Source organism: Palaemon carinicauda, chromosome 4, assembly GCF_036898095.1.
Source record: "Palaemon carinicauda isolate YSFRI2023 chromosome 4, ASM3689809v2, whole genome shotgun sequence".
In the NCBI taxonomy this organism is placed as follows: domain Eukaryota; kingdom Metazoa; phylum Arthropoda; class Malacostraca; order Decapoda; family Palaemonidae; genus Palaemon; species Palaemon carinicauda.
Genome location: NC_090728.1, coordinates 148,674,283 through 148,692,271, shown reverse-complemented (window position 1 = coordinate 148,692,271; position 17,989 = coordinate 148,674,283). Strand labels below are relative to the sequence as shown.

Here is a 17,989-nt window from a genome sequence, read left to right as displayed (position 1 = left end):
GCAACTAGATCGTGAGTGTCCTTCTGCACTAACGAAGCAGCAATTTCCTTTATCAAGACTTTTGGAAACAGGCACTTGGAAAGGGGAGCAAAGAGAAGCTCAGATCTCTGGCATGGTGTAATTCCAGCAGACAGGAACGAGCAGAGAGACTCTCGCTTTTTCAGGACTCCGGACGTGAATGAGGCAGCTAGCTCATTGGACCCATCACGGACGGCCTTGTCCATGCAGGACATAATGAGCAAAGAAATATCTTTATCTGTCGAAGAGATTTTCCTGCTCAGGGCTCCTAAGCACCAGTCTAAAAAGTTAAAGACTTCAAAAGCCCTAAAGATCCCTTTCATAAGGTGGTCCAGGTCCGATGCTGACCAACAAATCTTCGAGCGTCTCATGGCAAGGCGGCGGGGAGAGTCTACAAGACTTGAGAAGTCGCCCTGGGCAGAGGCAGGAACTCCCAAGCCGAGAACTTCTCCCGTGGCATACCAGACGCTCGATCTAGAAGAGAGTTTAGCTGGGGGAAAGGCAAATGCTGTCTTCCCTAAACTCTTCTTGGACTCTAACCAGTCTCCTATCAGCCGCAAAGCTCTCTTAGACGAGCGTGCGAGGACGAGTCTAGTAAAGGCAGGTGCGGCAGAAGGCATGCCTAATACAAACTCTGACGGCGGAGAACGAGGAGCCACAGAAACAAACTGGTCAGGAAACAACTCTTTGAAAATAGCCAAGACTTTTCTAAAGTCCAAAGATGGTTGAGTTGACTTAGGCTCGTCCAGTTCTGATTGTTGATCGTCTTGTTGTTCAGCAACATCATCATCAGAAAGTTCCTCATCCGAAAACTGATGAGGAAACGGCAACGGAGTGGGCAACGTCTGGTTCGCTGAGTCCGGTCGCACTGGTGCATGCGTGACGGAGCCGGACGCAACGTCATGGAACTGCTGCACAGTCTGTGAACTGTCAACAACCATGGGAGCGCGAGGACGCACAGCGTCTACCCGAGACTGTCTAGACCGACTGGGTTGAGCAGTGGAAACCACACCGGGTTGCGGAGGTTGACGCACCGCGTCAAAACAAGTCACCTCTGATGGTTGTTGAACGTCCAGAAACGTCAACAACCACCTCCGTGCGTCGCTTAACGTCAACGTGCGGCTGGCAACCCACACTGGATCGCATCGGTGGAGGAACCACCTCAACTGGTGGACGCGAGAAGGTTACCTCAGCGTTAACAGGACGCACAACCGATCGCTTGGAAGGTTGTTGGCTAGAAGGTACGGCAGTAACCTTCTCCGCATGAAAGTCCTGCATCAAAGACGTAAGCTTGGACTGCATGTCTTGCAGCAAAGCCCATTTAGGGTCTACGGGAGCAGGTGCGGCGACAGACGGTGTTAGTGACTGAAGCGGTACCGCTTTGCCTCTCTTAGGCGGTGAGCAGTCATCAGATGACGGCAACGAGTCCGAACTGACCCAGTGGCTACAACCGGGACGTTGGACTTGTCCTGAAGGGACCGATTTACGTTTTAAAGGTCGTGAGACCTTGGTCCAAAGTTTCTTACGAGAAACACCTTCAGACGACGAGGTATAAATGGGCTCTCTCGTCTTACGTAGGTAGGGGCGATCTTGGGGAGATACGCCTGATACCATGGAGGGAACGTCTGTTCGCTGATTAAAGCCTCTCGAACCCATGCGTCGTGCGACATTGCTTCTCCCCTGGACTTGGGAGCTTGCAAGAGGTCCCGGACTAGGAGGACGACAGGCACGAACAGACGAACCCTCAAGCGCAACACTGTTCACAACACTTTCACTTGGCACTTTATCACTTCCCACTGCACTTTGGCACTTAAGCTCCTTAACATCCGCCATGAGTTGATTGCGGTCACTTGCAAGGGACTCAACTCTCTCCCCCAGGGCATGGATGGCACGCATCATGTCAGCCATCGATGGTTCCTGAGTGCTAGGAGGGGGGTTAGGAACAACCACTACAGGGGAAGGAATAGGTTGTGGGGCATGAGGAGAGGAAACATCAATAGACCTAGAAGAACTTCTCCTAATTCTATCTCTCTCTAGCCTGCGTGTGTACTTTTCAAATTCGATAAAATTGAATTCCGAAAGGCCCACGCACTCCTCACACCGATCTTCCAATTGACAGGTTTTACCCCGACAATTGGAACAAACAGTGTGAGGGTCGATAGAAGCCTTCGGAAGACGCCTAGAACAGTCCCTAGCATTGCATTTTCTAAATTTGGGAACTTGTGAAGGGTCAGCCATTTTGAATTGGTCAAGGGAAAATTCCAAAAAACGATCTAAGTCATCAACAATGAATCCGATACAAAAAAGAGTTCAAGGATTTACTTGAAGAAAAACCCTGCACAGCGAAAGCTCAAAACCAGAATATAGTACTTCACCAAAGATGATGTGAAAAACTCCAGTTAGCAACAGCGAGTAAAGTACGTCTTGTCGACACGTCGACAGAGAGAAAATTGAGTCTTTGTTTACATAGAGCTTGGTATCTGGCCGACAGATGGCGCTGATGGGCACACCCGCAACCTGTATAGCGATCGCTGGCGAGTTTTTTTGTACAGTTTTTGTCTGTCGAGCAACAGAGTTGCAGCTATATATTCACCGGCTAAGTTTAATATTTAAAAACTAGAATTGCAAAATACTACAACATCCACAATTGGTACAGCTACAATTCTGAGCAAAAACGATATACAATGTGTTCTTAACATTGAAATGCTTGTGTCTCTGGAATGATGAGAAGCAGTTAGCACGCAATACGATTACCAAAAACATTATTTGTGATAAAGCAATGGTATTGGAGTTGCATAAGGTGCATCAAGAGAGTGTGGAAGAGATTTTATATGAGCAGGAAGAGGGGCATAATGACAAATTTCTAGTTTCATGTATTTCAAAATAAGGGAGATTTTAAGAGTGTGAGAAGCCCGGCAAAATCTTTTAGATACACATCACCCATATATGGCTCTGGCAGGGTGAGCAGCCATTTTTAAGAAAAGGAAAAAGGTCCCTTATCAAAATTGAATGTAATAGTGTAAAAAAGTAAAAATCAATGGATTCAGTTAGAGATAGTTAATGTCGTTAATCAGCGAAAACTCCGATAAAGATCTCATGGAGGGATATTCTTCCTTCAAGCAGTATGCCCTCCTCTTCTTCTTCTTTCATCTCCTTCATGCCAGCCACAACTCTCCTCAAAGCGTAAAGCGAGAGTTAATTTGTCAATATTTCTATTTTTTATTGATTTACAGTATTGTATGAGTTTCTACAAATCTCTTATGTTAGGGGTTAATATTTCTTCAATTGTTACCATTATGAAACCTTTCAAAATTAGTGTGCATAACACATAATGTGTATCTGGATATCTGAAATTCATTGAGTAAATTTCCTTTATTTCTTTAGGGAAAAATTATTTTAGGACACCAGCATTTTAGGTTGCAAACTTTCTACCAGAACAAATTAAACTCATAACCCAAATTACAATTGTACTAAAGTCAAACTGGGAAGGTCAGTCCACATAGTGTACCTGACAATGATTAGTACAGTATACGAACTTGTTATAATTATTCAGGTGGTTAATGTTCCTACCGGGGCACCATCGATCAGGATGACTAGGCATCACAAGAGGGAAGATGGAGATGAGAAAGGGAGATACATTTTCTACTTTTTCATTCAGAGGTCGAGAAGCCACTGGCTTCCATGGTTTTAGCATGACGACTAAAGGGTAAGATTCATTGAAATAATGCTATTCCTTGAAAATATTAAAACCAATTATGAAAATTATTTGATGCTTCTCTAAGCTATATTATATCTATTCCATAAAATAAGAATATTTGAAAATCAAAGCATATTTACCTGTTCTCTGATGGTTTTGCATTTTTTGTTACCTTCTCCACCAGCTTTGCCAAGAGAGGCTGAATGCAGAATCACCCAGCGCAAGGTTACATTGCATTCCCGGAGCAAATTTAAAATCCTACTGCTGTGATCCAGCACTCTACTTTCACTCATGGACCCTTCGCCTAATAACTGGTCAGTTCGCTTCACTAAGTTAACGACTTTAGCACCAACTTTCAAAGCTTGTTCCCTAGTATTTGTAACCTGCAATTGGATGAAAAATTTAAAATTAATTTACATTTTACCCGAATATCTGTGGTTTTCTAAAAGTATTATAGATCTTCAACCACTGATGAAAAAAAGACAAGTTAATGTGTTTGTACTAAAATATATTCATATACCAATATCTGCTTTGTTCCCCAACACTAAATAATTAAGTAATAAAATAATTTTGGCTTTTCAATATATATTTATACGTGTACAGTACAGTAATTCATATTGTGTATGGAATGTATAATCAATTGCTTAGCTGGATGCTGCATCAAACTTAACCCTTTTACCCCCAGGCTCTTTGGAAATTTCCAACCCTTAACCCCCAAGGGGTTATTTTTTTCCTAGCACATTTTGCAGTATATTTTTTTTTAAATTGCTCTAACAGCCTTAATTTTTGTCATAGAGAGGTCAGGTTGGTCTCATTCTCTTGGAAAATGGCTGAATTTTAAAAAAAATTATCAAAAATATGAAAAAAAAAAAATTTTTATAGCATTTTTTTGCAAGGACGTACCGGTACGTCCATGGGGGTAAAGGGATGGGTTTTGTGAAACGTACCAGTACGTCCTTTGGTTAATCACTCAAATAGACAACCATCTAAAATATAATTGTGGTAAGCAGTTATCACAAAACAGGGACTTTTAATGAAAAATTGTAATTTCTATACTCACCTATGGTTCATAGGGCTTCCTTCGAGCTGGTTAAATGTCAACATCTATCCTAAACATCCCAAAATCTCCTTTTTTTCTTTTCTTGTTATAGTCTTACACCTCTAGTGAAGTACTGAGTTTATATGGCAGTGTATGGCAATATGATCATTTGGGTACACCAAACAATAATGAATATTTCAGAGTTTTGTTGTGGGTTAGTGCTATAGTCTGTGTAATTCTGTCAGCAAATCCAGATACGGTTTTATTGGTATTAAGGGTTTCTTTAGCTTTAAATCAACAGGGTATATCTTCTTCTGACTTTGCTATGCCTTTTTATTATTATTATAAGCTAGGCTATAACACTAGTTGGAATAGTGATGCTATAAGCTCAAGGGCTCCAACAGGGAAACATAGCCCAGTGAGGAAAAGAAACAAGGAAATAAATAAACTACAAAAGAAGAAAAAAATAATCAAAATAAAATATTTGAAAAACAATAACAACATTAAACCAGATCCTTCCCATATAAAAAAAAAAGGAAGAGAAATAAGATAGAACAGCATGCATGAGTATACCCCAGAGCAAGATAAATCTAATCCAAGACAGTGGAAGGCTTGGTATAGAGGTTATGGCACTACCCAGGACTAGAGAACAATGGTTTTATTTTCAAGTGTCCTCCTAGAAGATCTGCTTACCATAGCTTAAAAGTCTCTTATACCCTTACCAAGGGGGAAAGTAGCTGTTCAAGGGTGTATGAAGACAAAGGAGAATATGGTAAGAATAGGCCAGACTATTTGGTGTATGTGTAGGCAAAGACGAAATGAGCCGTAACCAGAGAAAGGTATCCAGTGTAGTACTGTCTGGCCAGTTAAAGGACCCAATAACGCTCTAGTGGTAGTATCAGTGTCAATCATTCAAGAAATTTATTGGTGGGTGGTAAAAGATTTGCCTTCTCCTTGTTTCATGTATTGAGGGCAGAATTGTGATTTAGACAAGCATTGTACTGATTGTGTTAGCTTATCAGTCCTTCTAATAGAAAAATATATTCAGCTTATGGTTGACCAAGTTCACCTAAAAGATTACAAGCATAAAAAAAGGACTCTTTCAGTTCAGAAGAAAATTCAAAAGAATATTAGGCTTATGGACTACAGTGGGTTGGTAATGATTACTTATACTACTGGCTATTATCAAGGTCTCTGGGGTTGGTAGTAGTGAGCCTCACGAGTTTCTTTTTACTCAATATGCTATGTCCATGCAATCTGAAAAGGTTAGAACACATTCGGGCAAAGGCAATGATAGTAGCCTAACCTGTCCTGATCCAAAACCCAGGGTAACCTCTCATGTTTTGCCTAGTGGTTTGTGTGCAATGCTTATAAGGGTTCTGATAGTACATAGAACATTATAGAGTCGATAGCCTCATCATGAGCCTTACTTTTTTCTATTATTTCATGTCCTATTGCAAAACAATCGCCTATTCGTAATCTGGTTAGCTCTATTCGACCATCGAATTCCAAGATAGAAGATGCAGCTGATAAGTCTGGATACTAATATCCATCTGCCTGCTAGAATAGGCACTTATGAGCAACCTCTTTCTGCCATCATCAATAATGTGGCATATTGAAAGATTCATATGAAACCAGGTATGCAAAATTTGAATGTCTAAAAGTTTTAGCTAAAGCTGAAAAATGTTATTTTGATAATAAAATAAATTTTTGAATATACTTACCCGGTGATTATATAAGCTGCAGCTCTGCTGCTCGACAGAAAACTCTACGTAAAAAATCCGCCAGCGATCGCTATGCAGGTAGGGGGTGTACTTCAACAGCGCCATCTGTCGTGCAGGTACTCAGTACTCATTGTAAACAAAGAACTCAATTTTCTCCTCGGTCCACTGCGTCTCTATTGGGGAGGAAGGGAGGGTCCTTTAATATATAATCACCAAGTAAGTATATTCAAAAATTTATTTTATTATCAAAATAACATTTTTCAATATTTAACTTAGCCGGTGATTATATAAGCTGATTCACACCCAGGGGGGTGGGTAGAGACCAGCAATAAATGTTTAAATTATTATGAGCTAAGGATTTTTTATTTCATTTTAGCAGTTATCAAAATAACAAACATAAAATAAATAAGTACCTGGTAAGGAAGTCGACTTGAACAATTACTCTGCCTTTTTAAGTACGTCTTCCTTACGGAGCCTCGCGATCCTCTTAGGATGCTGAGCGACCCCTAGGATCTGAAGTATGAAGGGTTGCAACCCATACTACAGGACCTCATCAAAACCTCTAATCTAGGCGCTTCTCAAGAAAAGAATTTGACCACCCGCCAAATCAACCAGGATGCGAAAGGCTTCTTAGCCTTCCGGACAACCCAAAAACAACAATAAAAACATTTCAAGAGAAAGATTTAAAAGGTTATGGAATTAGGGGAATGTAGTGGTTGAGCCCTCACCCACTACTGCACTCGCTGCTACGAATGGTCCCAGGGTGTAGCAGTTCTCGTAAAGAGACTGGACATCTTTAAGATAAAAAGACGCGAACACTGACTTGCTTCTCCAATAGGTTGCGTCCATTATACTTCGCAGAGATCTATTTTGTTTAAAGGCCACTGAAGTTGCGACAGCTCTAACTTCATGTGTCCTTACCTTCAGCAAAGCTTGGTCTTCCTCACTCAGATGGGAATGAGCTTCTCGTATTAACAGTCTGATAAAATAGGATAAAGCATTCTTTGACATAGGCAAAGATGGTTTCTTAACAGAACACCATAAAGCTTCTGACTGTCCTCGTAAAGGTTTAGTTCGTCTTAAATAGAACTTAAGAGCTCTAACAGGGCATAAGACTCTTTCTAGTTCATTTCCAACCATATTTGATAGGCTTGGAATATCGAACGATTTCGGCCAAGGACGAGAAGGTAGCTCGTTTTTGGCTAGAAAACCAAGTTGTAAAGAACATGTAGCCGTTTCAGATGAAAATCCGATGTTCCTGCTGAAGGCGTGAATCTCACTGACTCTTTTAGCTGTGGCTAAGCAAACCAGGAAAAGAGTCTTTAAAGTGAGATCTTTAAAGGAGGCTGATTGTAGCGGCTCGAACCTTTCTGACATGAGGAATCTTAGTACCACGTCTAAATTCCAACCAGGAGTAGCCAAACGACGCTCCTTCGTGGTCTCAAAAGACTTAAGGAGGTCCTGTAGATCTTAGTTGTTGGAAAGATCTAAGCCTCTGTGACGGAAGACTGATGCCAACATGCTTCTGTAACCCTTGATAGTGGGAGCTGAAAGAGATCTTTCTTTCCTCAGGTATAAAAGGAAGTCAGCTATTTGAGTTACAGAGGTACTGGTCGAGGATACTGATACTGACTTGCACCAGTTTCGGAAGAATTCCCACTTCGATTGGTAGACTCTAAGAGTGGATGTCCTCCTTGCTCTAGCAATCGCCCTGGCTGCCTCCTTCGAAAAGCCTCTAGCTCTCAAGAGTCTTTCGATAGTCTGAAGGCAGTCAGACGAAGAGCGTGGAGGCCTTGGTGTACCTTCTTTACGTGTGGCTGAGGTAGAAGGTCCACCCTTAGAGGAAGAGTTCTGGGAACGTCCACTAGCCATCGAAGTACCTCGGTGAACCATTCTCTCGCGGGCCAGAGGGGAGCAACTAACGTCAACCTTGTCCCTTCGTGAGAGGCGAACTTCTGCAGTACCTTGTTGACAATCTTGAACGGGGGGAATGCATATAGGTCTAGATGTGACCAATCTAGGAGAAAGGCATCTATATGAACTGCTGCTGGGTCCGGGATTGGTGAGCAATATATTGGGAGCCTCTTGGTCATCGAGGTTGCGAAGAGATCTATGGTAGGCTGGCCCCATGTGGCCCACAGTCTCTTGCACACATCCTTGTGTAGGGTCCATTCTGTTGGAATGATTTGTCCCTTCCGACTGAGGCAATCTGCCATGACATTCAAGTTGCCTTGGATGAACCTCGTTACTAGAGAAATGTTTAGATCTTTTGACCAGGTGAGGAGGTCCCTTGCGATCTCGAACAACGTCAAAGAGTGGGTCCCTCCTTGCTTGGAGATGTACGCCAAAGCCGTGGTGTTGTCCGAGTTCACCTCCACCACTTTGCCTTGAAGGAGAGACTTGAAGCTTTTCAAGGCCAGATGAACTGCCAGTAGCTCCTTGCAGTTGATATGCATGGTCCTTTGACTCGAGTTCCAAGTTCCCGAGCATTCCCGACCGTCTAATGTCGCGCCCCAGCCCGTGTCCGATGCGTCCGAGAAGAGAACGTGGTTGGGAGTCTGAACAGCCAGGGGCAGGCCCTCTCTGAGGCTGATACTGTCCTTCCACCAAGTCAGGGAAGACTTCATCTTCTCGGAAATGGGGATCGAGACCGCTTCTAGCGTCTTGTCCTTTTTCCAGTAAACAGCTAGGTGATATTGAAGAGGACGGAGGTGTAGTCTTCCTAACGATACGAACTGTTCCAGGGATGATAGTGTCCCTATCAGACTCATCCACTGCCTGACTGAACATCGTTCCTTCTTCAGCATGTTCTGGATGCATAACTGGGCTTGACTTGTTCTGGGGGCCGACGGAAAAGCCCGAAAAGCTTGACTGTGAATCTCCATCCCTAGATACACAATAGTTTGGGATGGGACCACTTGAGACTTTTCCATATTGACCAGGAGACCCAATTCCTTGGTCAGATCTAGAGTCCACTTTAGATCCTTCAGACAGCGACGACTGGAAGAAGCTCTTAGAAGCCAGTCGTCCAAATAGAGGGAGGCTCTGATGTCCGCTAAATGAAGGAATTTGGCTATATTCCTCATCAGCCTCGTAAACACAAGAGGAGCTGTGCTTAGGCCAAAGCACAGGGCTTGAAACTGGTAGACAACCTTTTCGTAAACGAATCTCAGAAAAGGTTGGGAGTCTGGGTGGATGGGGACGTGAAAGTATGCGTCCCTTAGGTCTAAAGAGACCATCCAGTCTTCCTTTCTGACCGCTGCTAGAACGGACTTTGTGGTCTCCATGGCGAACGTCTGCTTTGTGACAAAGACATTCAGCGCACTGACGTCTAGCACCGGCCTCCACCCTCCTGTCTTCTTTATCACTAAGAAGAGACGGTTGTAGAAGCCCGGGGTTTGATGGTCCAAGACTTTGACTACCGCTCCCTTTTCTAGCAAGAGAGACACCTCCTGTTTCAATGCTCGTCTCTTGTCTTCCTCTCTGTACCTGGGAGAGAGATCGATGGGAGACGTTGCTAGAGGGGGTTTTCGTACAAACGGGATCTTGTACCCCTCTCTGAGCAACTTCACAGATTGTGCATCTGCGCCTCTCTTCTCCCAGGTCTGCCAGAAGTTCTTGAGTCTGGCTCCCACTGCTGTCTGAAGAAGGTGGCAGTCAGACTCTGCCTTTAAAGGACTTGGTTCCTTTCTTCTTCCCACGTCTCCCTTCGGCACGAGCACCTCCTCTGCTGGAGGCTCTGCCACGAAAGGGCGGAATAAATCTGGACGCTGGAGTGTCCATCCTTGGTCTTGACAAGGTAGGCAAAGGGGTGGCTTTGCGGGCAGAGGACGCAACCAGGTCATGGGTGTCCTTCTGAATCAAAGAAGCAGCAATCTCCTTAATCAAGTCCTCTGGAAAAAGGCACTTAGAGAGAGGAGCAAACAGAAGTTCTGATCTTTGACACGGTGTCACTCCAGCTGACAGGAAAGAGCAAAGGTTCTCACGCTTCTTGAGGACTCCGGATACGAACGATGCAGCAAGCTCACTAGATCCGTCACGTATGGCCTTCTCCATGCAGGACATGATGAGCAAGGAAGATTCCTTCTCAGTCAGGGAGATCTTCCTGCTCAAAGCTCCCAGACACCAGTCCAAAAAGTTGAAGACCTCGAAGGCTCTAAATACTCCTTTCAACAGATGGTCTAGGTCCGAAGGTGACCAGCATATCTTAGAGCGTCTCATGGCTAGCCTGCGGGGAGAGTCTACAAGACTTGAGAAGTCGCCCTGGGCAGAGGCAGGAACTCCCAAGCCGAGAACTTCTCCCGTGGCATACCAGACGCTCGATCTGGAAGAGAGTTTAGCCGGGGGAAACGTAAAGGCTGTCTTCCCTAGACTCTTTTTGGACTGCATCCAATCTCCTAAAACTCGTAAAGCTCTCTTGGACGAGCGTGCGAGGACGAGTCTCGTAAAGGCAGGCGAGGATGACTGCGTACCTAAAGCAAACTCTGATGGAGGAGAGCGTGGAGCCACAGACACAAACTGGTCCGGAAACATCTCTTTGAACAGAGCAAGAACTTTTCTAAAGTCCAAAGAGGGTTGCGTGGACTTGGGCTCGTCAAGGTCCGAATGTGGTTCATCAACGTGTGCCGCATCGTCATCATCAGAGAGTCCATCATCCGAGAATTGAGGAGGAAGCGGCAATGGAGTAGGTATCGGCTGGTCAGCTGAGTCCGGTCGCACGGGTGCACGCGTGACTGAACCGGACGCAACGTCATGGAACTGTTGCCCAGTCTGTGAGCTGGCAACAACCATAGCAGCGCGGGGACGCACAGCGTCTACTCCAGACTGTCTAGTCTGATGTGGGCGAGCAGAGGCAACCACACTGGGTTGCGGAGGTTGACGCACCGCGTCAAAATAAAACAACTTTGACAGTTGTTGTACCTCGCGAACGTCAACGGAAGGTTCCGTGCGTCGCTGAACGTCAACATGCGGCTGGCAGGGTACACTGGAACGCATGGGTGGCGGGACTCTCTCAACTGGAGTGCGCAAGAAGGTCGCCTCAGCGTCCACAGGACGCACAACCGTGGTTGGTTGTAGGCAAGAGGTTGGTGCAGCAGCAACCTTCTCCGCACGAAAGTCCTGCATCAGAGACGTTAATTGGTACTGCATGGTCTGCAGCAAAGACCACTTAGGGTCTGCAGGAGCAGGTGCGGCGACAGACGGTGTAACTGCCTGAGGCGGTACCGCTTTGCCTCTCTTAGGAGGTGAGCAGTCATCGGAAGACTGCAGCGAGTCCGAACTGACCCAGTGGCTACAACTGGGCCGTTGGACTTGCGCGGAAGGGACCGACTTGCGCTTAAGAGGTCGTGAGACCTTGGTCCATGGTTTCTTACGAGAAACCTCTTCCGCAGACGAGGAATAAATGGGCTCTCTCGTCTCTGTGTGGGTGGGGCGATCTTGGGTAGATACGCCCGAAACCACGGAGGGAACGTCTGTTCGCTGATTAAAGCCTCTCGAACCCTTTGGTCGTACGACATTGCTTCTCCCCTGGACTTGGGAGCTTGCAAGAGGTCCCGGACTAGGAGGACGACAGGCACGAACAGACGAACCCTCAAGCGCAACACTATCCACAACACTATCACTCACTTTATCACTTCCCACTGCACTCTTACACTTCAGCTCCTTGACGTCCGCCATGAGCTGGTTACGGTCACTAGCCAAGGACTCAACTCTCTCACCCAGAGCTTGGATGGCACGCATCATATCTGCCATCGAAGGTTCCTGAGTGCCAGAAGGGGGATTAGGAGCAACCACTACAGGGGAAGGAATAGGTTGTGGGGCATGAGGAGAGGAAAAATCAACGGAACGAGATGAACTTCTCCTGACTCTATCTCTCTCTAGCCTACGTGTATATTTCTGGAATTCGATAAAATTGAATTCCGAAAGCCCAACGCATTCCTCACATCGATCTTCCAATTGACAGGTTTTATCCCGACAATTGGAACAAACGGTGTGAGGATCGATAGAGGCCTTCGGAAGACGCCTTGAACAGTCCCTAGCATTACACTTCCTGAATTTAGGGACTTGAGAAAGGTCAGCCATTTTGAATTGGTCAAAGGGGAATTCAAAAACTATCCAAAGTCATCAACAAATAATCCGATATCAAAAAAAGAATGCAAGGATTTATTGAAGAGAAAGCCTGCACAGCGAAAGCTCAAAACTAGAAACGTGTACTTCACCAAATAGTTGTGAAAACAAATCCAGTTAGCAACAGCGAATTAGTAGGTCTTGCCGGTAGCACGACAGAGAGAAAATAGAGTTCTTTGTTTACAATGAGTACTGAGTACCTGCACGACAGATGGCGCTGTTGAAGTACACCCCCTACCTGCATAGCGATCGCTGGCGGATTTTTTACGTAGAGTTTTCTGTCGAGCAGCAGAGCTGCAGCTTATATAATCACCGGCTAAGTTAAATATTGAAAAATGGTTACATCATGTTTCAAATGGCAGTGGGATATCAGCAAGTGTAGGCTCAGCCAATAACACACATTTTCACTGTTGCTATTAAAGGTGGAGCTAGTACCTCAACAGCTGAAATCAGTCATAGACCTCCTTTGCCAAGATGTTAATGCTATTATTAAACATAAAGGTAATCATGAGTTATCAAAACAGGATACTACACAGTACGATTCATAAGATGCGGCAGATGTTGATATGAAAGAATCTGACGTGGATGATGTATCCCCGTTTTAGTCGTTATAAAATTTATTGCAGAAATGTAACTTAATAGGTTAATTTAGTTAACTTCTGAAAATGTTTATTCTACAATGTCATCTAATGCTACTAGGACTTCTGATACTTAGAAGTGTTCAAATATTTTCACAGAGAAAATTGATAAATTCATGTCTTAGGTGGAAGGGAAATCTACGAATACTGTACTTCTTCCCTTTTAAAACTATCTCCAGCGGGAGTGTTCAATAATTAATAAAACAAATAAGCTGCCTAATCTTACTTTTACCCCAGGTAAAACCAATTTGATAGAATCTCTGGTGAACATCAACAGAAGAAAATCATTAACAAGTTTTTAGAGCTGGTTGACTGAAGAGATGTTTTTGGGTAATAGCATGGGCGAGTTTAGTCTAAGTTATCTTTTTGAAAATTTCATAGTAGGGTTTATTTTGACTTATTGAAAAAAGTTGGAAGGCCACCAGGATCTTATCTATATACTAGATGACTTAACCTGTAAGGATAGAACAATTTTAGATGGCTACAATATCTGTTACGATCTTCTTTGTACACTAATCTCTATAAGAGATTAGTGTAAAAAAATTTTAAGAGAATAAAGTGATATATGAAGTCTTAGATCTCTCTCCAGGGTTTTACAACAGGTTGTTCCTACTGCCTATGGCATCGAGGGGTTGAAAGCCAGTTCTAGAGTCTCTATTCTAAACAGGTACACAGTTCTCACTAAGTTTATGATGGAAACCCCTAAGTACTAGGGGTAGTAAAGAATGGGATTGGGTATTTATGATAGACTTGACTGCTGCTTATTTACATATCCCTCTTCATCTGGAAACTCCTTTTGTTTATGGACGGCAAAAAACTACAGTGCAGTACATTTATCTATTCAAGTGGCTGTATACAGTATTGGACTTGGGACTACCCTCAGGTATTTACCAGGGTGATGGCTTCAGTCTTACAATGGTTGAGATTTCTGGGCATTAGAGTTCTGTTGTACCTAGATGACTGGCAAATTTTAACCACATCCTTAGAAAAGATTTGGGTCCAGCAGGTATGAATGATCAGGATATTGAAAAATTAGGGAGTCCTTGTCACTGTGAAAAAGTACCTTCTGATTCCTACTCAAAGGATTCTATATTTTGGGAATGACAATAGCAATGGTCGACATTCCAAGCATCCAGATTTGAAAGCAATAAGAACATCAGGGGAGGTATATAAAAATAATTGTAGGTTCGAGGAGGCAAAATTATAGAAAGCTGTGACAAACCAGTAGAAATAGACAGCAGAGTCACTGGACAGAGATATATATCAACCATAGGTTTGCTATATCTCCCAACTTGCAATTCTATTAGCAAAGAAAGCAATATACTGTACGGCAAGCTCTAGTTCAAGGGATTTTTTAATGTTCTTGCAAGCAATTTATATATGAAGGCATAATTCAAAGTATTCCTACCTCTAAGGTGTTATTCAGAGCTTGTTTAGCAGCTTTGTAGGGATCCCATGCCTCTATCAGGTTGACTGTCATACCCATGTAATAACTGATGACCCAGTTATCAGGAAAGTACTTGTCTACAATCTCTCTCATTTTAGCAGTTTGGGAATGGAGAACCGATGGTGTAAAGTAAAGACATACGTAAAGCATGGCAGCCTGATTAGCTAATGCTGCAGATCGATGTTCTGGTGAAGGATATGCTTGGACCTGAAAAATGAAAAAAAACTCACTTAGCTATATCACAGAATTATTATCAACTTATAAAATTCACTACTTTTTTTATATAACTTTATTGAACAGAGGGATGATAAGTTTTTCTGCAAACACATTGGGGAGATATAGAATCTTCAGGTAAAATACGGCTAATATTTAGGAGAAACTTCATACTATTAATCATGAGATGTAAATTAACCTAGAATACTACCCACAATAGTAGAAAGATGAAAATAAAGTCATCCTCCTCTGATATTTCAATATAAACACAATTTTTAAACTAAAATTCTTTCAATGCTTACTGGAACTCATTTGAAATAATAGAAAAAAAATATTGTCATGATGTATGCAAAAGCCTTTGCTATAAGTGGAAAAAGGTGATAAATATACCAAATTTAAAAATTAATTAGTCCTTTTCCTACCCTACAAACCTAAGTCCTTTGACACTGGAATGGCCATTAAATCATTAAAAAGTTAGTTGGTTGATGAAAGGTGGTGTGAGGTCCCACTTGCCTGTCACAAAATAGACAATTTATCTTTAGATGTGCTTGAGATGTGAAATTTAATTCAAATGATCCAGGTTTGTATTGCTATGAAAAATACAAATTTCTTTTAAGATTTATTACAGTCAGCCCTCCTTCGCAGAAGGTTAGGTAAAAGAGACACCAGCGAAGAGCTAGTATCCATGAATACTTGGTGGCCTAAGGTGGGTAAACTTATAACCCCCCAACAGACCACTGCCTATGCACGGTTGACATACACACTAGATAATTACTGTATCAACTCTACTGCACTACATTGTTTACATGTGATTTCTATCATGGTATTGTAGTTCATATTATTTTCTAGAGATTATTGTACATTATTAACACAGCTTCAGTACAAGGCAAGATGAATCATAACACGAAAGTCATTGCCACACCACCCTATGCATAAGTAACAACAAAACCTGTTGCTCCAATCTAACACCACTCACTGATACTGTAGTGTATATTAATATTACTGTAATATATGAACAGTACAACCACAACAGTACAGCTTAATTAGATAATGTGAGATGACATATCACTCTAAAGTGACTGCTGTCTTGAGTGAGGTCGGCTCACAACCTTATCAGCTCGCCACCTAACACATAGCATGTACAATACTGTACCTACTGTAAAGTGTGATCTTTCCTATACAGTAACAGTACTGTAAATACACTACTTCTTTTTCATTGAATATATGAATATCTATCCTATCATAAGTGGAAAAAGTTACAAAAATGACTGTACAACACTAATAACAGTTTACAAAATTCTACTACAAGTACCTCTGAAAAGTAGAAGGAACTAAAATACCACGATAGAAAGCATGTGAAAAGAATGTATTGCAGTATACTGGGTTAACTAGTGTGTTACTCAACTACAGGTAGGCAACGGTGAGTAAGCAAGTTATGAGTTGACCTAACCTTAGGGCAGCAAGCATTCGTGGATTCTCGATCTTCGCGCCTGTCTCTATTACCTATCCCACACGAATATGGAGGGCTGACTACGACTTTTTTACTCTTCTATTACGGTATTGTTCTGAATTTGGCATTATATAACTGACAATGTGTTTTTCTGTACTTAATGTTACAGTATAAAACTATGAATAATTAGAGAAGCAGCAATATTCAAAGATTTTAAACATTTGATGGTGTCTGTTACCTATACTCACAAAATACAAAGGCCTAACAATAATAACAACAATAATAACAACAACAATAGCAACGATAATAACAACAACAATAACAGCAATAAGAACAACAACAATAATAATAATAATAATAATAATATTAATAATAATAATAATGAAAAACTTTACATATAAAAGAAGCAGTCAAGTGCTTACAGCAAATACTCAGCAGATTCTTGAGAGTAAATATTATAATAATATCTAAAAACCATGCAGAGACTATTGTTTTATCAATTTTATTGAGAGGGGCCCTTGATATATAATACATACATACATACATATACCATGATATATAATACTGCAGCAAAAAACATAAAAGAAATGATATTTTGATTATAAAATAAATTTTTGAATATACTTACCCGGTGAATATATAATAGCTGACGTCTCCGACGGCTCGACAGATTCCAAAAACTCGCGAGCGATCGCCGTGAAGGTTGCGGGTGTGCCCACCAGCGCCGACTATCGGCCAGATACTGCATATACTTGTCAATTTCTCCAGTTCTTCTCAGTCCGCTGGGTCTCTATCGGGGAGGAAGGGAGGGCCTTTAATTTATATATTCACCGGGTAAGTATATTCAAAAATTTATTTTATAAACAAAATATCATTTTTAAATATTAAACTTAGCCGGTGAATATATAATAGCTGATTCACACCCATGGTGGTGGGTAGAGACCAGTATTAATACAATAAAGGCATATATGCTCAAGAGTTTTTGACAACTATTCAAAAAACAGACTTAAGTATAGGTACCTGGTAAGGAAGCTGACTCTGATAATTACTCTGCCTCATTAGTCCGCTATCCTCACGAAGCCCAGCGATCCTCTTAGGATGCTGAAAGACTCCCAGGAGCTGCTATATCCAGGGTGAACACCCCTATAACAGGACCTCATCAATACCCTTAATCTGGGCGCTCTCAAGAAACAATATTTTGACCACCCGCCAAATCAACAAGATTGCGAAAGACTTCTTAGTCTCCCGTACAACCCAAAATAAGATTAAAAATTTCAAGAGTGGATTAAAAGGATATTGGGATTAAGGGAATGTAGTGGTAGAGCCTTCACCCACTACTGCACTCGCTGCTACGAATGGTCCCACTGTGTAGCAGTCCTCATAAAGAGTCTGGACATCTTTCAAGTAATATGAAGCGAAAACCGACTTGCCTCTCCAAAAGGTCGCGTCCATAATACTTTTAATGGATCTATTTTGCTTAAACGCTACAGAAGTTGCTATCGCTCTAACTTCATGAGCCTTGACTTTAAGTAAATTATGATCCTTCTCACTTAATTGAGAGTGTGCCTCCCGAATCAAAAGTCTAATAAAATAAGACCACGCATTCTTAGACATGGGCAAAGAGGGCTTTTTAACGG

The 17,989-nt window shown here is 42.3% G+C and overlaps 1 protein-coding gene across 1 annotated transcript in view; it reads right to left on the bottom strand.

The window, feature by feature from the left end:
• Nucleotides 1-17,989, bottom strand: part of Strump (WASH complex subunit strump) — a 191,819-nt gene that overhangs the window by 120,374 nt on the left and 53,456 nt on the right. Inside the window, exons 7-8 of the mRNA XM_068372566.1 lie at nucleotides 14,651-14,896; nucleotides 3,856-4,098 (exon numbers count right to left, since the gene is read on the bottom strand). Coding sequence (XP_068228667.1) covers nucleotides 3,856-4,098; nucleotides 14,651-14,896 — 489 coding nt within the window. The remainder of the gene's footprint in view (nucleotides 1-3,855; nucleotides 4,099-14,650; nucleotides 14,897-17,989) is intronic.